Consider the following 19,716-nt stretch of genomic DNA (forward strand, 5'->3'; position numbering starts at 1 on the left):
CAAATTTACATTTTCAAGGGGAAATTGATTTAGAGAATATCGTGCAATGTAATCATTTAATTATGGTTTGTTGATTCATACCTTGCAAAAATACAGTGCAATTGGAGGGTGTGTTGTTGTTAGTGAATATGATTTGCGGGGTTTGAATTGATTGTCATGAATAATATTTTTTTTATAGCAAGATGTAACCTTCAAAGAAAGTAAGTCGAATTAATACGTAATTTTCATGATCAGTTCGAAACCCCATCAAACGATAATTATGTATGTAAGTTTACTGCTGCGGTTAAACAAACCACCTGTTGATCCTCATTAAGTGTTTTGGTTTCACCAACTTTATAAATTAAAGGTATAGATTAACACCTCAAAAGTGGGAATGGGCTCTTATCAATCACCCAAGAACACAGAACCTTCCTAGTATATTTACATGATTGTACAAAAAGTTTAGTTCAGTCCATGCAATTTATAAGACTCACTTTTATAAATCAAATGCGTAGAAGTATCAGAGTTTATCTTTTACCAACAAAAGGATTTAAGAACAAAACTAATCAGAACAGAAATCATTCTAATGATCTTTCACGTTTAAGACTGATACTTTACAAGTTTGTTCTGACAAGATAATATACAGTTTTTGTTCACCACGGCTATAAACTAATACAAAATGTAGTCTTAATTTTTGGAGTAACATCACTTTCTACCGCTTGACCGAAGTTAAGCATAATCCTGCATGCTTTTGGTTTATTGTAAGTTTTTTCGTGAACATTCAACAATTCTAGCCATTGAATGTTACTTTGTATGCTTTGGTTGGGGAAAAGCAGCTTCTACTTTTTGCAACGTCTTCCGCTGTCGGGGATGAAACCCACCATCTTTTGTTTGTAGATGTGTGAGATAAATGAAGTAGAAAGATGATATTGTTGTACAAGTCTTAGATGAGTGTACTACATGTACATGTATAAGCTCTGTGTGTCTGGTAGACATTGTATATCGTGTATGAATTAACAGTAAGCGTTGGGTGACCGTTGTCTATGAGGATAAAAGCTGCAAGTGTTGGTCAAGGTTTTTGTTGTATTTTTGTTTGTCATGCATTATTCATATGTTTCCCAGAATAAACATTTACATTGCGAAAAAAAAAACAACAGCAATTAACTTGTATTTGTAGATAAATATATGCGGACAGCTTTAGAAATTAGAAACAGTAAGAAAAAATGTGAATTAACAAAAGAAAGAACACAGTGAGCTCGAGACAGGAGCAGTTAATCAAATAGACACTGTAGTTTACATGTAGATGAGATAGCCGGGGAAATTCTCTCTCGCTATCGGCATGCAGGAGGACATGGCGTTAGCTTTTTGTGATTAACCAGCAAAGGGGCGGATCAATCAAGAAATACTAACTGTAATTACAAATGTAGCTGCAGATCGTAGGAGGTAATTTGACAGAAATACGATGATTAATTGGCCAAGACGTTGTAAACAAACACAAATTAAACGATAAACCTTCAGTTGTTAAATGTTTAGTGCCCAAAAGGTTATAGTCCGTTTGGCGGTTTTATCTTTGATTCGTATATCAATTGGCTGATTTAACAAAACGAGCGAATTTAAATTAATTGTAAAAAGTTTTCCCCTTTTCTCTGTTCTACGTACCACACCGAACAAACAGGCAATATGTTGAGTAATGAGACAGAATTTTAGGAATTATAATATTTCTTTTAATTTTCGAAATGCAGCAAATTTGTCTTTGCAGATATGCGTATAGAAACAATCAGGGGTCCTTCCACAACTTTAATTTTGATTTTACTGTTAAACATCAAGTGTTTTATTCCTTTTAATCTTATTGGTTTAACTTTGCCGTTTGATCTTGCTAAATTTCTAAGTTCTTCAGCTTCAAGATTTTTGCTTCAGGATTTTTGCATTTGCTTTATGGTGATCACATTTTGAACCTGGCTAAAATAAAGATCTCTTTACATTTTCCCAATATATTCATAAATTGAACAACCAAACTTAATTTTTAACTTTGTTAAAATTGGTAAATTGGTTCTTAATAAACAGATTTTATCAAACCTAAAAGTACTCTATTCTCGAATTTTTATTTCATAAATCTATTCACATTTGAAAAAGGAAGCTGTTTTCCATTTTCACAAATTACAAACCTTCAATACCTTTCACCCAAGCTTGTGGTAAATCAGATTGATTTTAGTCCAATGGCCATAGAGAAGGGGATTGAGCATTTAGATTGAAGTCTCCAGAGGGACAATATACTAGTAATTTCTTCAAATGTCATTTGAAAAGTAATCTTGTGCGGTCAGCTCTGGTGTGCCAAAACACGTTAGGTAGTGGTATAAAATGAGCGGAACAAAATCAATAGAGTTTCCTCAGAAAGGTGTAAAACAGCACTACGATACAGGCTCTGACGCGAGGAAACGTTTTTTATTGATGCGTCAAAAAAGACCAACCAGGGAAAATTGTACAATCATTATGAACTAATCGGATGTATTTCTCAGGAATAGTTATAAACATTGAAAGCATCCTAGCCTGTAAGCAAAAAGTCAAAAACACTTGGCCAAAGTGTTTTAAACCAACGTCTAGATTGCATATATCGGTAGTTGTCTATTTGACTCAATATGACGATCGCAAATAACTTCGTGGTTAGACCAGATGGCTGTACTTCTAAAGGTTAAAAGGTCATGGGGCGATAAAGTTAAGTTACGATCAAGATGACCTTCACTAAGTGCCTAACACGTTTTTCTAGTAATATACACAAATGGTAACCATATCATTGCATGGACAATGAGATACAAGCGTTCCCCCAGACATATCTGCTGTGGTTAAAGATTATAGGTCAAACCATGCCGGTCACCAATACAGCTGATTACGAACGTCCACTCTGATCATTTTTTTAAAGCCGAGCGTTCGACTAAAGGCTAATGTAAGATATCAAACTTATTTTGTTTTTTACTTTTTCTTTGATTTGTTTATAGTGAGACTACCTTTGCTTATAGATCTGACCCTGGTCGTAATTTGGCCACTGTTAATTGACTACTGACAGAGTCTAACAACTTGAGAGGGCACCTGCTAGGATTCCCCTTAGGAATCTGAACGATTCCCAACACGATAGTGTTCGAAGTGATTAATCGAGGACAGTATTAGATTGCAGGAGTTGGCCGTTCACCTACAGCAACGCTTCATCGAGTAAGTATTTGTTTTTGTTTGTTTGATGCAGTTAATGTAAAAAGCATGATCGGGTCAGAATCAAAGGTACTTTGAATGAACTAATTTTGTCCTTTGCTTCATAAAAATTACTCGAGTCCTTTATAGTATCGTATACTTGTAGATTATTACTAATCTCAAACTTTGTAATGAACACTGTGCTATGCACATAAATTTATATAGTTTTTGGATGCGCGTTCTTCAAAATGCAAGAAACGATGAAAAAAAAATCGGCAAATTGCTTGTTCCAAGAAATTCTTCCTTTTAATCTTTTCAAGATTTCTTGGAGCATCTATTTGTACTTAATTTCTATTGTATTTTAAGAGTTTAGTGAATACAATGATGACAACAAGTGTTTGCTTAAAAGGGGCGTATTTGGAGATTTTTTTTACATTCTTAAAAAAAACCAAATTTACCCTTTTTGAAAAAAGCTTTAATCTGTTAGATTATAGGTATGAAACCGCAGAATGTTATAATGTGTTACTGTTTGTTTTCTTGTTTATGACTTAACTACATAATAACTTTCGGAGGATCTCATCGGAAAAACGCACTTCTTACTTACATGAGTGTATCATTGAGGCGAGTGTTTTCCTTTGATGAGCAAAACACCGTGGCTTGTATCTTGTTGTATCACGTTGCTACAGCTATGCTAGAGCTGTTTATCGTATGACCACCCGTTTGAATAGAAATAGGTAAATGCTTAATAAAATAAGCCAACTTGATGCAAATGAATGCTTCCTCTTAAAATGAGAAGAGCATCGGATGTTTTCCATGTCCTTCGTGTTAAGTTTTATAGGTGCAATACTCCCATTTTGTTTCAACAACACGATGTGCAGAGCTTCTTTGTCAGATAGAGGTAATTACCTCTGACAATTGGATACGTTCTCTGATTGACAGGCAAGGCCAATGAGGGAAATGATTCTATACTACTGCTTAATGGTTCCAGGAGATTTGTACTAATCCTCAGAGACCATTAAATGTAAAAACTTCAGACAGACACGAATCTTTCCACTTAATTACACGGACTAAGACAATCAACAAAAAAGTCTCGCCAGAGGAAAATACCATGACAACCGCAAAATTTTTTTTAAAAAATGCTAAATTTGAGTATGTACATGTGTTTACCTTCTGTTAGAAATTAATCTGGAGTGGATCTTAAAATAAATCAGGAATATATTGTTTCGTGCTTTTTATATTATTTTATAGAAAATTGGTTTTTAAAGGGATGTGCTTCCATTAACACACCCTTTATTGAGATTGCATTTCGCTTACAGTCAATGTTCATATTTATAATTACTAGTATCTATGAAACGATCCAAGCCCCCGCCCCAACAACATGCATACACAAACTTGTAAAATGGTTTGTCAAATAAAAAAAAACCACACTCAACTTTCGCACCTCTAATTTTTCTTTTCGTAAAACCACTTTTACTATCCTTACTGCATACAAGCATGTTGACCCCAGTGATCGATGCTACTGAAGAGCTTGGTATACATGTAATGTTTACGCCTTTTTTAAATATCATACAGGCACTTTTCCTCTACTATGGTACATTTTATTAAAAATGATATACCTTTAACAACAGGTGCCCGTGCTTTACATGCAACACATTCTAAATAATCTTGACAATTCTGCATAAATGTTTGTCATTGTTTCTGTATAATTTTGATTGAAATTAATTTTTTTCTTGAGAAAAAAAACCAATCGTTGATAATTCCGCATGACTGCGTTATATCGTGTTTTTTCTCTAATGAATTGCAGTGTTACCAGGAATATACGTTTCTCGTTTTGATAATCAGTTTAAAGACAATACCAACTTGTGAATTCGATCTGTTTTTTGCAGAAATTTAGATTACTGGGAATCGAAAATTGTACATATCAATTAATTGTCATGTACAAGGTTCGATTCCCAATAATCTCAATTTTTGAATTAAAGAACAGTACCGCCAAGAGACAATTAGAGATAGAGATTTAATTTGATCAAAGTATATCCAACAAGTTTTCTTAATCTCATTGAGGAAATCATTTACATCAAAATGAACTTAAAATCGTTGGCAGTGTTGCTTCATTCAGGCAAATCTTTATATTTCTTGGATAATGACACTTATATATACGTACGATCATCGTGTGTCCCAACCACCAAACACATCCTCCTTTTTCTTAAACAACTTAAAATGTAACTGCCATTTTGAAATAAAATTAAAAAAAAAAAATTTTCTTGGAACGCCCAATGCTAAATATTGGCTGATATAAAACAATATGTACTATTGATGTTGATGTAACCTAAATGAAATGAACCTTTAACACATGACAAGTTGTAAGCCATACATACGAGAGTAAAATAATTTCTTAATATATAAACAGAGTTAACTTTAAGGTTGTTTTAAAACATTGAATAAAAACAGCAATGAAAGAACACAGGTTTTATTGATATATCGTTTACACTAGAAATTAATATATGCTCCAATATTAATCTTCAAACACTGCATATTTCTTCATGTACTCTTTGATTTCATACACTAGCGTATCATAGGTTTTGTTTTTACCAAAGTACTCAACAAACTCTCCCTTCGGATTTAACAGGTAGGCAATAATGGTATGATCCACCTGGAAAAAATTCCAACTTAATGATTGACATACATGTATATAAAATTACATATGGTAGGGGCAAAAAAATAATGAATCAGCAATTGTCAACAATTTTTTTCTTGTTCATGAATGATTTATGTGTTAAAATAAATACATGTTTTGACTTGAATGATGAAAAACAGGAAGGCATGTGTATGGAGAAAACTATATATAATAATTGAGAGTTTATCACATGATTATATGCATTATCAAATTAGCAAAAGAAATTATTATGACCTTACATGTACAATCAAAATTACAATTCTGCATGGTGAACATGAATCTCAAACAATTAAGTCACATGTTAGACTATACTTATGTTTAATTCATGTACATAAAAAGCAGATGCCCCCCTTTCCCCATCTTTTGGAATATCACATTGTACCCTGAGACATCACTGACACAATGTATACTCACAATGTAATCACCGTCCTCATCCTCTGGACCTTTACTGTAGTACACTCGGAAATTCTTACAAGCCTCGTCAATCTTCTCTTTAGACCCTGTAAGGCCTATTATCTTGGGAGAAAACTCTGGAAAATGATAAAATATTGATAAAACATTTCTGCCAAGAAAATTTTTTGATAGGATTTTGTTAATTTTCATCTATTAATATACATTGTAAATTTCTTAAAAAATAATGTTTGACTATTTTGTTAACAGCTCCTACTAATTTACATGACATACTCTAGGAAATTAATATGTATAGATGGTAAGAAAATTCTTGCATACCTTCACAATATTGTTTCATCGCTTTAGGTGTGTCCCTTAATGGATCAACTGTTATAAATACAGGCTGTAGGTTTGGTAACTCTTTATCTGCATCTGTTATGAAAAGTTTATAAATCAATAAATAAATTTCAAGTAAGTCATACTTGTATTACATATATGTGTGCACTAGATGACAATTTGTACTGCATACCAATTTTGTCCACCACTTTTACAAGTTTCTCTATTTCATCAGGACAGATGTCAGGGCAGTGAGTAAATCCAAAGTAGAGCAATATCCACTGTCCCAGAAAGTCCTTGTCCGTGCGAGTCTTCCCGTCAAAATCTATCAGCTCATAAGTACCTCCAATAGCTGCCGTACCCAACTTCTTTCTCTTTTCTCTAGCTTCTCCTAATCAATTAAATAAATGCATATTCAATTATAAGATGATGATAAACATAGGTCAAAAACTACGCAAAAGCTTCAACACTGTAGCCTCTTTGATAGACTGAGCAAATATCAAAAGAATAAATTCACACAGATGCACGCACTTACTAAGATCCTGGTTTTTCATGGTGTTGTAAAGATGAAGGGCATAGAGTCCTCCAAGAATAGCACAGACAATAGATATCCTCCAGGAGATTGGCTAAAGATAGGAAGCAAAGGACAAAGGGTTTACAAAACTGAACATTGTAACTGCATAAACAAAGAAATATATTAAAGACTGAGTTTTATTTAATTTTTCAATTTGTTTTATTACTTGTGACTAGCAAGTATATCAGATATGATTAAAAGAAAATAGGGCAAACATAATGTACAGAGGATAAGGGTTCCATCTTTTACACAGCAATTTAATGAACAATCAATTTACAGATCCTTCCCCTTTCTGTACTTTTCACCCTTATATAACTGTAACTACATATGTATACATTGTATATTAACAATACTAAAATTCAATTCCCCAAAATTTCCATTCCAGTTTTGGGACAAAAGCTATCATATGGAACATGTTTTTTAATACTTGTCATTCTTTAAAATACTAGGTTGCTGGTACTAGGTAAAATATCATTTTTTCATGATAGATTAATTCCAAATATTATAGTTTTTACATTACTGGTGTGCGACCAGTTCTTGCCAAGTACCATTTCTCGTACATAATTTTATGAGTTGATAAAATGATGTGGCAATGCAATGGCAATAAATGGTACTCAGTGAAAACTGGTTGCAAGCCAGTATTTCTCTAATTTTAAGTTAGTAGTAAAAAAAAAAAACTGCGACTTCAGACTTGGCCTTATCTTTAATATCAGTGTCACATTTATCAGCGCGCATTGCTGATAGAATGCATTGCTATATGTATGAATGAATGCACGTGTGAATGTTGTGATATGTCACATGGTTTTTATTACTGACCAGGTATATATGTCTCATTGACCAATGACCGAAGACTTTTAACTCATTAATATGCATGTTTTACTAACTTCGCTCACTATATAAGCGCAAGTCCCGCCAAATCCAGTACCCACAGATTCTACCCTTTACGGCGCTAGTATCATTTACTGTTATATTCCATTCCTGATCTTCAAAGATTCAGTTATTTATTTATTATTTATTATTTAAATTCCTGGATACCTGGTAAGATCACTGTTAAACATATTATTGTAACATCATATTCAGTGATATTGTCGGTAAATCACCGGAATTATAATTGGGAAAACCATTGAGTTTGTAATGTAGTTAAATATGTAGAACATGTAATTGTCTTTCGTCAACGTGTGTGTGTTGTGTTGTGAATGTGTTTTCTAGGTTTCTTTTCATATATAATATAAAAGCAAAGTACGAATCCAGAGATTTCTTTATTCATTTAACGACCCTGTGACATCAGTGACATTTGAGAGTGACCTAAACACCGACACACATGTAGTCCCATTCAAGGTTCTGAATTGTCAAAGGAGTCACTGCTTACATAAGCCTTTCATGGCCTCATGTGTCCTCCGGGGCACGGAGAGGATAAGTAAGTAAGTACATAAGCCTTTCAGTTCTTATGAACAAAGAGTTCATAGTTCACCAACATTTAAAAGTTATCTTGAACTGCATGCTTAATTGATTCGATCATCAATACAATTATATTGGAGAAAAAATAAGCTAAAGCTTTTATTATATTTAGAGAAATTTTTCACACCTCATTTCATTTCTCTACTGACAAGAGATTGTAGACAAAGCTAAGGATTAAATCAAATATGTTGTTTCAGTAAAAATAATATAATGATCACGTGTAAATGATAACATGCATGTATGCTACATTTTTGGCACTGTTTCAATTAATTTAATTTCACCTCTTCATTTATAATTTTTTATTTAATAGCTTTAACACCCATTCATGGTTACTAAATGAAAAATTTATACCGAGCGCAGCGAGAGGCGCGAATCGAGGATTAATGGTAACACGTATATATAAGAAACTCAGTGAAAAATGAAAGTTGAATCAGGGGTACTAAGGCCAAAAAAAATTTCTTCTAACCCTGGGCGCCGCCATATTGGCAGCCATTTTGTTTTTAAAAAGTTAGTTCGATCATTGATTGACTGGTACTTATCGATGTTTATTGCCCCTAGCTATAGACTCGATTAAATAAGTTCCAGTGTTTCAATAGAAGGTGATTTGAATTAAAGAAATTAAAAAGGAAACCAGATAAGTTTTAGAAGTGTTTTAATCAAGAAACACGACTTGTTCTATGTATGTCTTATCAAATTATCAGATGGAAAATAAAAACATTAATGTCAAGGAATGATCTCTAAGATACTGAATAAGGTATTCAATTTATTACAGCGGCATTCATATGAACTAAAATTGATGAACAACGAAAGAAGAAATAAAAAAAAAATCGAAATCATGTAACTCTCTTCGGCTATTTCCGAAGACAAAACTTTTAACGTTTTACGTCTGAAATATGATGTCATAATGTAGACTGAGCACGCGACATCTAGTTTAACTTTGATGAATAATTTGAGTAGGCAACCATGCAGGAGAATCCTACTGTGTGCGTTTTAAATAGATTTTTTAAACAAAATTCAAAATGCACTGTGTTAAATCTGCGCTCGGTCCAACGGTCACACCATTTACATATTATGTATAAATGCTACATATACATGTATTTAACTGCTCTCATTGAAAACAGTCGAATCTAAACATTTTAATAGACAAAATTGACTTTCACTGCAAAACAAAAACAAAAAAAATGAATGTAATTCTACATTCTACGAGATGTCTCTACTTACTGTCTTGTCTCCATGATCGGTTTTAACGGATTTGAATCTCTTCTGGTCTCTAAGAAAGTTCTGGATTATCCTATGCCTAGCTTGAAATTCTGTCCTAAATGCCTTGTTATGTATAAAAGTCTGAAAACAATGTTGCCATTATCAATTATTTGTAGATAAGAAAAAGAGAGGAAATTGTTCTTGCGAGGAATACGTTAGACCGACTTTCAATAAAGAAAATTCGAGCTGAAATGTACATACCTGCTGTCGAAGCACTGTTGGTGTATTAACCACGCGTTTTAATCTACACATACTTCGTAAAATCAAGTGACGCGACATTGGAAACATTTTTTTACCAAAGTACTTAGTTATAAACAATTTTGTTTATGTAACCAAAGTCACTAGAAGATCTCCAACACAATGAACACTGTAACTGTTTCGTAAGAACAGGGCGCAGCCATGTTGTTTTTTTTTTCTATCAGACGTTAACTCGTTCGTAAGGTCATTCGATGGATTCCTTGTCTCAGCCCAACAACCTCCGGCGATTGACACCTTGGTCCTGACAGGTCAGCCCAAAATAATCAAGACAATGTTATTTATGTCTCCGATTAAGAGGATACTCGGTCATGCATATTATGATAATGCGCAGGTCCATAAACAGTGGATATAACTCTGTACAATTCATGATATAGTACGTACATTACGAGATCATAAATGGGGCGGCATGGGAGAAATAATGACGGCCCTCTGAAACTCTAGTCAGGTTGATCGACAAACTGAGCAACACATACAACGTGATAGTTATACATACACACAACACAACGTCTAAGTGTTCACCCTAATAAATAAGATAATTTGAATATCGAAATATGAAAAATTCATTTGAAAAACAGAACAAAAGGAACACGTGCCAAGCAAAATTTAATGCAAATGTAAATCTGAAAGAAATATAATAAATCATGATCCAAGTTTTAATATGAAACAACCACAGCTAACAATATGGTGAATGTGGGATTTTTTTACAATTTTTTTTTACATAGATTTTTTTTAGATTTCAGGTTGTAGTATAACTATTTTATACCTGGTATATTTGTCTTATAAGGTTAAATAAATTTGCAATGTACGGTTACATACCTCAAGTATTGTAGTTTCAAGTATGTTCAAATCATGATTCCAGAAGTTGGGAAGGAGCAACAATGCAGGAATAAATAGGGTAAAATCTTTCAAAATATTCTTCTCAAAAACTGAATCACCAAAAGGACTTGGTGTTTTTTCTTTATTTGGAGAAATTAAAAAATCTTTTAAAATAATATCTAATTGTCTTGATGTTTTGTATTTATCAGCAAAAAGTAGATTTAATCATTTATTGCAACCAGGTGAGCGATGTGGTTCTGGGACTCTTGTTCTGTATATATCGAAAGCCAACATATTTGAATTATGTATTTACTGGCCAAGTTATAAGTTTTGCTATTGTAAAATTTTGTACCTACACACAGTCACCAAATTATTCTAATTATTCTAACTACACCAACCAACATTTTATTGTTTATATAACCACGATACATACAGTGGGTTTGAAAACAAGTTCTGACCAAAAAAATGTGTTCTCATTCATCAATTATATTCCTGAATTCAGCATTTGAAGTTGCTCTAATTGATATAATTTTTGTACTTGTAGATTAAAGAGCAAAAATTTTACGCAGTATGACAGGGAATGGAAAGAGATTTCCCTTTATGAAGAATGCAACAAGTTTTGGAGAATCTGATCTGTCTGTGCTGAAATCCGCCCTAAACTGCTCAGATTCCCTTTCTTTTTACAGAAATGGGTCGTTCGTGGAATCAAACAGCTCTATTACATTACTTGGAACAAATCAAGAGCTTAAATCGTATGAGTTCATCCAAGAATCATCCGGCATTGTTGTCTGTGAGAAAGAGCCTTGGTACGACATTTATGACGTTCGATTACTCTCAACGATTGTGACGTTTACTATCTCCGTCACGAGCCTCGTCATCGCTTTCGTCATCCATATCTGCACCAAGACATACCGTTCTACACACGACAGATGTATGCTGTCCTTCTCAGCGGCACTGTTCCTAGCTCAGGCAGCCTCATTAATTCCTCACATGACCACAAACTTCTGTAGAGTAAACGCGATTCTTTTGCATTATCTGTGGTTGTCCGTTTTCAACTGGACAAGCGTAATGGCATTTGATCTCGCGTACACATTCAGTGTTTGTAGAATATCTATTCGCCGATCCGCGGACAGCGAGACTTTGTTTAGGAAGTACTCATTCTTTGGTTGGTTCATACCATTGGTGATCGTCATGGTCTGTGTACTTTTAGATCTCTTCGAACCCTCTGTGAATTTTGGATACGGTTCGACTGGACACTGTTGGATCAGCAACAAAACAGCGGTCTACATCAGCACGACGACCCCTGTCGTCATCTGTCTCGTTTTCAATTTTGTGTGCATTGGTTTGTCTGTTTACGGGATAGAATATGTCAAAAAAGGATCATTTAAAGTACAGAAAAACAAGAAAGACACTACCAGGTGTACAATGTATCTTCAGATATCCGTCATGCTTGGAGCCACCTGGGTTCTCGCCTATATCGCCATGGCATTTCCGGCGATTTGGGTCCAAGTAACGCACAACATAGTAAACGGTTGCCAAGGAGTTTATGTGCTAGTGTTAACTCTAAAACATCCAACAGTTGCAAAAGGTGTGTCTAGTAAATTTCAGAGATACAAGTTATCGTACAGCAAAACAAAATCTCTAACTGTAACTACATCAACTGAGAACAGACTGACATCAAAACTCAACAGACATTCAATTTAAATTTACTGTATCCACTTTGTGAGAATTTCTTCATAAAATGCAATTATATGCACATTATAATGAAATACTTTAAAAAAATCTTTTTGGTATGTGTTGAAGATTGGAAAAAATTATTTTGTTCTGTCTATTTTCTCTAACTATCTCTGTGAAAACTTCTATATTGTTGGGCTTCCTTTTGAACTTAAGGTAGTCCTATACTCGGCACTAAATGGGCTCAATCATTAAAAGCTTAGCTTTAAAAGATAAATATACATTCTAGCAATACATATTCAAAAGAAAATATGTATGTTTACATGCTAGTTTGGTTGTTATCACCTCTCAGACGGGTGTACCCCCTTGCGAAAATTATTGACAATTATGAAATTTGCCAGACGTCCGTTTTTCCTAAAAATAATTACCAAAATTTGGGAAAATTAGAACTGAACATACAAAATAGAGTATAAATATTTATTTAAGCCATATCTCATTAATAATTTTGCGCAAGTTTTTGTAAGTAATTACGCTTTATGGACCTGATGTATCAAAATAGAATACAAAAAATGTAATGCTAGTATCGCGTTTGGTAATTTTTTTACTATTTTATGGACTCAAACTTAAATTCATGGTGATTATTCTATATATTGACATCTTAGAAAAAAGATTTGGTAAAATAAATTATATGTTGACGGATTACTTTTCACGCTATAAGCTCTAAACCAAGTAGACCCTGACGAAAAAATCCGTAAAATCTACAGTTTTCTGCCTAGATCTGTCAACAATGTTAGATATCATTTAAACATTAATTAATTGACGATTGATTAAATTCGAAATAGCTTCTGTCTCTAAATTTAAACCGGTTTTAGTAAAAGAAAAAGAAAAATTCGGGGGGGGGGGTCAAAACAAAGAAGATATAAGCATACCTGAGATCCTGGTTAATCAGAAACTTCGTTTTTCATTTTACTTTAACATAATCGAGTTTCTCAACATTATTCATTTCTATCTCTCATAGAATACATATATTACCGTTCTAATTGCTTATTATTGCCATTGTTTACAACAGCGATGTAGAGCAAAATCAATACCGGGTATCAAAAACGCTTTGTAAAAGCCGAACCAATATTGTAAAATCCGTATTATGACGTAGTGCGATACTCGGACTACTTTAATATTGAACAACTTTAAATGATGTTGTATGTAAACGAATATGTACATGTTAGAAAGAAAAAGTTACTGTAAGAGAAAGAATCGCGTGAACGATTCATAGATATCACATTAGTGCTATAGGTGATAAAATGTGAGCGTAATGATAGCTTACCTATTTTTCTATCCGATGCAGTACCAAATGATTAGGATATTCTTCAAAAAATATTTTTAAAACCAGACTGAGAGTTCTTGCATAAAACTTTCTACTTATTTTCAATCAATTTCAATGTTATTAGTGACTAAACTGTGTTTTGTTTTTGAAAACTCAGAAACCGTGTCTTTTGATATTGCAGCAATTCAATATTACAATCGGTTATCACAATGTTCGCATGAGCAAATAAAAATCCATTATAACACGCTTGCAAAGAAAACAAATTTAGTATGTATCTGAAAAACGTCCAAAAAATGGAACCAACCCAAACTTTGTCTAAAATTGAATTGTGATGGTAACTGCTCCAAGCAAGATATCGCCTGACAACTTTTAATGTGCATCCATTCAACCTCCACAGACATATTAGTGATATTTTTGATTGGCAGTGTTCAGGATGTTAGACAGCTAGACAGGATGACTGCTAAGCAAGATCGTTTGATTGATTTAACATTGAGACGTACATGTAACATGTACCGTTTCATTACAATTTTTTTTCAATTTGCACATAAATAACGCCATTTTACAGTTACGAAATTAGGTGGACAAAGTTTAAAAAAAAACCCAGGCTACATTTTGAAAATCACTTTATCACTAGTGAGCATTGGCTCACATATATCTTGTTTTGTACCAGTCGGACGTCAACCTCCTGTAAAATAACGACTTTGTTTATTTTTAGCCTAAATTTTCAAACAAATTTTCGTCAAAGATTTCTCAGCAACTATTTATTGCAGATGCTTGAAATTTTAACACATTATTGGTTGAGGCATGTCATATTGTGGGAAATATTTTTGTACTAATCGGACATCAACTTCCTATTAAATAACGACTTTGTTTAATTTAAGCCAAAATTTTCAAACAAATTTTCGTCAAAGATTTCTCAGCAACTTTTTAGGTCACCTGAGTCACTCAGGTGACCTATTGCAATTGGTCTTCGTCCGTCGTCGTGCGTTGTGCGTCGTGCGTCGTGCGTTAACAATTTTACATTTTTAACTTCTTCTTGAAAACTACTAGGCCAATCGTTACCATTTTTGGTGTGAAGCATCTCTATGGTAAGAAGAATCTAAATTGTGAAATTTATGGCTCTACCACCCCTGGGGTGCCACGGGCGGGGCCAAATATGCAAAAAAAGCCAAATTTTCAAAAATCTTCTTCTCTACTTCCACACATGTGAGGAAAGAACTGAATGCATGGTTATAATGTCCATGAGGCCCTCTACCAAAATTGTGAAATTCATTACCCCTGGGTCAGGGATTCAGGCTCTAGGGTGGGGCCAATATGGCCAAGTAGTAAAAATGTATTAAATCTTAGAAAATCTTCTTCTCTACTACCATATATATTTGTTAAAAACTAAATGCATGATTATGATGTCCATGAAGCCCTCTTCCTAAATTGTGAAAATTCATGACCCCTGGGTCAGGGATTCAGGCTCTAGGGAGGGGCCAATATGGCCAAATAGTAAAAATGTATTAAATCTTAGAAACTCTTCTTCTCTACTATCATATATATTTGTTAAAACCTAAATGCATGATAATGATGTCCATGAAGCCCTCATCCTAAATTGTGAAATTCATGACCCCTGGGTCAGGGGTTCAGGCTCTAGAGTGGAGCCAATATGGCCAAATAGTAAAAATGTATTAAATCTTAGAAAATCTTCTTCTCTACTATCATATATATTTGTTAAAACCTAAATGCATGATAATGATGTCCATGAAGCCCTCATCCTAAATTGTGAAATTCATGACCCCTCGGTCAGGGGTTCAGGCTCTAGGGTGGGGCCGATATGGCCAAATAGTAAAAATGTATTAAATCTTAGAAAATCTTCTTCTCTACTCCCATATATATTTGTTAAAAACTAAATGCATGACTATGATGTCCATGAGGCTCTCTACTATAAAAATTGTGAAATTCATGACCCCTGGGTAAGGTGTTCATGCTCTGGGGTGGGGCCAATATGGCCATATAGTAAAAATGATTTAAATCTTAAAAAATCTTCTTCTCTACTCCAACACATGTGGGCAAAAAACTGAATACATGGTTATGATATCCACAATCTCCTTTACCTAAATTGTGAAATTCATGGCCCCTGGGTCAGGGGTTCAGGACATGGGGGGGGGGGGGGGCAATATGGCAATAAAGTGTTAATGCATATAATGTTTAAAAATCTTCTTCTCTATTCTCACACATCTGTATTTAAAAAAAACGACTAATAATTATGTTTACCAGGAAGTCCTCTACTGAAATTTTAATTTTCATGTCCCCTGGGGTATGGGTTTTGACTCTAGGGCAGGGCCAAAATGGATGTATAGATGTTAATGCATATAACGTTAAAAAATTATCTTCTTTACTCCCACACACCTGAAAGGAAAACTGAATTCATTATTTTGTAGACCAGATCTTTTAGTTTTTCACCAAAATTATAGGTTTCACAGTTTGAATTAAATGTGGTTGTCATTACAAATTTATAATTTTTCTACTCCAGTATGAAACCAAATTAATTAGATGCATATATGAGACTCCATGACAAGTTTGTGTATTGGATATATGCTACTCAGGTGACCGTTAAGGCCAATTGGCCTCTTGTTATTGCAGATGCTTGAAATCTTAACACATTATTGGTTAAGGCATGTCATATTGTGGGAGATATTTTTGTGCTAATCAGACACCAACTTCCTATTAAATAACGACTTTGTTTGTTTTTAGCCTAAATTTTCAAACATGTTTTCGTCAAAGATTTCTCAGCAACTATTTATTGCAGATGCTTGAAATTTTAACTCTCTATTTGTTAAGGCATGCGATATTGCGGGATATATTTTTTACCAATCGGACTTCAACTTCCTGTTAAATGACGACCTTGTTTATTTTAAGTCAAAATTTCAGACAAATTTTCGTCAAAGATTTCTCAGCAACTATTTATCGCAGATGCTTGAAATTTTAACACATTATTTGTTTAGGTATGACATATCGTGGGATATATTTTTATACTAATCAAACGCTGATTTTCTGTTAATTGTCGGCTTTGCTTATTTTGCATATTCACATCAGAGCGGGGGTATCACTAGTGAGCATCGGCTCGATTACAGATTTCTTGTTTTGTACCAGTCGGGCGTCAACTCCCTGTTAAACGACGACTTTGTTTATTTTAAGCCTAAATTTTCAAACAAATATTAGGCAAATATTTCTCAGCAACTATTCATCGCAGATGCTTGAAATTTTAAGGCATGCCATGTTGTGGGATATATATTTGTACAAATCGGACATAAAATTCTTATCAAATAACAACTTTGTTTATTTTAAGCCAAAATTTTCATACAAATTTTCGTCAACAATTTCTCAGTAACTATTTATCGCAGATGCTTGCAATTTTAACTCACTATTTGTTTAGGCATGCCATATGGTGGGGATAATTTTTTAACCAATCGGACGGCAACTTTCTGTTGAATGTCGACTTTGTTTGTTTTTAGCCAAAATTTCAAACAAATTTTCGTTATAGATTTCTCAGCAACTATTTATCGCAGATGCTTGAAATTTTATCACAATATTTGTTTAGGCATGCCATATCGTGGGATATATTTTTGTACCAATCAAACGCCAACTTTCTGTTAAATGTCGACTTTGTTTTTTTGCATATTCACATCAGAGCGTGGGTATCACTAGTGAACATTGGCTCACAGATATCTTAATTTGTACCAATCGGACGTCAACTCCCTGTTAAATGACGACTTTGCTTATTTTTGCATATTCACATCAGAGCGGGGGTATCACCAGTGAGCATTGGCCTGGAGATATTTTGTTTAAAGCACATTATAATTTAGTACATTCTTATTTGTTGATCAACAGAGCGACTCAACATTAGGGACTTTACAGAACTAATGAAATGTACAGCAAAATCCTTATAGTTTTCGAAAGAAAATGATCTTTATAATCTCCATTCAGAAATAAAGACTACTACATTGTGAATAAATCGCTATCATTACATTTCAAGTGTTGGGCGAGCTAACAAATATTAAGAATTTTTAAACAATCTCCATAGTCATGACATGTCTAAGACAGCCGATGCTGTAGAATTAAGACTTCTGTCCTTTCCCACTTTGAAAACGGGCTGTTTTTAGCTCCCTCTCCCGAAAGACTGTACCAGCATAGAATCCTCTTGGGAAAAATTAAGCCGGGCTAATTCCCTCCCATTTAAAACAGTTTTAATCCCCCCAACAACAGTACGATTTTTCTCTTTGTTTATTTTTGACTAAATCTTGCCTTTTAAAAAAAATAGTTTTACCCTTTCCGCCGCCCAATGAAAAGCTCTTCAAATTTGAACTTTGCCATTGCTCAATATCAGGCTTTGGGCGAATAACACTGTAAAGTATTTCATTACATTACCATTACTTCATGAATTTGGGAACTAAATTAATATTGCCATTACTAAATTTCATGAGTAAAGTAATGCATTACCATTACCATTAGTTTGTGAAAAGTCAATAATAAGTCTTATAAACGTCAAGGTAAAAAAAGTTTTAAATACTTATCTACAGGTTCATGTTCAGTATAAGGTTCAAATTTAATGACTTATACAGGATTCATTCTTTATTTGCTCAATATATAATCATCTCATGGCATTAAGAACAACATATTACATAAGTTATTTATAGACATTTGGCTTGGTACAATGTCAGGTATGAAATAGAGACACAGAAGTACATGCATAACAGAAAACAAATAATGGAATAACGTTGCGGTTATTAAAAGCTAAACAGAGGTATTTCCCCAGATTACACAAATCTCCATACTTTTGGACACTTAATTGTATTAATTCATAAACAGAGAGTTTCCCCAGTAATATTTCTCAATTTATTAGAATCAGATTTCTTTGTACTGAAGACATTTAAAGATAAAAGATTGCTGTTGTACTTTAAAATCATCAAAGGTTTCATCTTTGAACTGCATCCTGTTTGGTTTTAAAATCTTCTTAACTATATTTAATAAACGTTCTACAGGAGCAGTGAAAGCTGGAACTGAAATATTGTGTGGCAATCTTTATATATTTTAGGATATACAATGTGCAATAATAGAAAAAATACATGAATCTTGTATTTTCTATCAGTCCAAATAAATGTAATTAATATCCAAGGTAGAGAGAGAGAGAGAGAGAGAGAGAGAGAGAGAGAGAGAGAGAGAGAGAGAGAAAATATAATTATTTTCAAATGGGTTATAATATTGAAAGTGATTTAGATTATCATCATGGATGGACGGTGCATTCATTTTGTTTTTGAAGGTGCATTTCTGTCCTCTATTCTATTGGAACATAGCCAAGGGAAGAGGATTGGGTGTTTAGCACTTCTTAAAACAAAAGATTGCCTTGATACTAAGATTACCCTGGGATCATACATGTGTTGTTGACACATTCTTTATTGAAATGCAAACAAATTGGAGTTAAAAATTTTTATGATATCAAATTCTTTATTACAGCACCCTTAAAAATGTCATTAAATGGTGCTCTTATATCTGGTTAATAAATTAACTATTTAGAGATGAATTTTTAAAAATTAAAAAATGAAATTTTTAAATCTTTTTTAATAATACAACTAAAACATTTTTATCTCAGGAATTAATTCTTTCTTCTTTATAGTAATTTTAATCAAATACAATTTCAGTTATTCATCACATTTTTTTAAAGTGAACATGCATAAAAAGGACAGTAATGCAAAAATTAATTTAAGTAATGCCATGGAATGCCAACATTACACTAGATTTTCGAAAGTA

The 19,716-nt window shown here is 33.5% G+C and overlaps 2 protein-coding genes and 1 non-coding gene across 3 annotated transcripts; 2 read left to right on the top strand and 1 right to left on the bottom strand.

Moving 5' to 3' along the window:
* Positions 1-2,799: 2,799 nt before the first annotated feature.
* On the top strand, positions 2,800-8,585 carry LOC105344058 (uncharacterized). Its single transcript, XR_010711742.1, has 3 exons — positions 2,800-2,920; positions 2,994-3,183; positions 8,343-8,585. It is a non-coding gene; the product is annotated as an uncharacterized protein (transcript).
* Positions 5,611-10,354, bottom strand: LOC105344056 (protein SCO1 homolog, mitochondrial). The gene is made up of 7 exons (XM_011451633.4): positions 10,053-10,354; positions 9,813-9,932; positions 7,095-7,185; positions 6,753-6,950; positions 6,563-6,655; positions 6,248-6,363; positions 5,611-5,809 (listed from the first exon to the last, which is right to left on the bottom strand). The coding sequence occupies exons 1-7, from the start codon at positions 10,137-10,139 to the stop codon at positions 5,672-5,674; spliced, it is 843 nt and encodes a 280-aa protein (XP_011449935.3). The 5' UTR covers positions 10,140-10,354; the 3' UTR covers positions 5,611-5,671.
* A 1,016-nt stretch (positions 10,355-11,370) lies between these two features.
* LOC136269458 (G-protein coupled receptor Mth-like) lies at positions 11,371-12,677 on the top strand. Its single transcript, XM_066078260.1, has one exon. It carries the CDS (start codon positions 11,496-11,498, stop codon positions 12,627-12,629), a length of 1,134 nt encoding a protein of 377 aa, XP_065934332.1. The 5' UTR covers positions 11,371-11,495; the 3' UTR covers positions 12,630-12,677.
* The last annotated feature ends 7,039 nt before the right edge of the window (positions 12,678-19,716 follow it).

This window comes from Magallana gigas, chromosome 3 (assembly GCF_963853765.1).
Source record: "Magallana gigas chromosome 3, xbMagGiga1.1, whole genome shotgun sequence".
Taxonomy (NCBI): Eukaryota; Metazoa; Mollusca; class Bivalvia; order Ostreida; family Ostreidae; genus Magallana; species Magallana gigas.

Coding starts and splice junctions, on each gene's coding strand:
- LOC136269458 (XM_066078260.1), top strand. CDS start 11,496: ATGACAGGGAATGGAAAGAGATTTCCCTTTATGAAGAATGCAACAAGT.
- LOC105344056 (XM_011451633.4), bottom strand. CDS start 10,139: ATGTTTCCAATGTCGCGTCACTTGATTTTACGAAGTATGTGTAGATTA. Junction 9,933..10,052: donor CAACAGTGCTTCGACAGCAG/GTATGTACATTT, acceptor CATTGTTTTCAG/ACTTTTATACATAACAAGGC. Junction 7,186..9,812: donor CCGATCATGGAGACAAGACA/GTAAGTAGAGAC, acceptor TCCTATCTTTAG/CCAATCTCCTGGAGGATATC.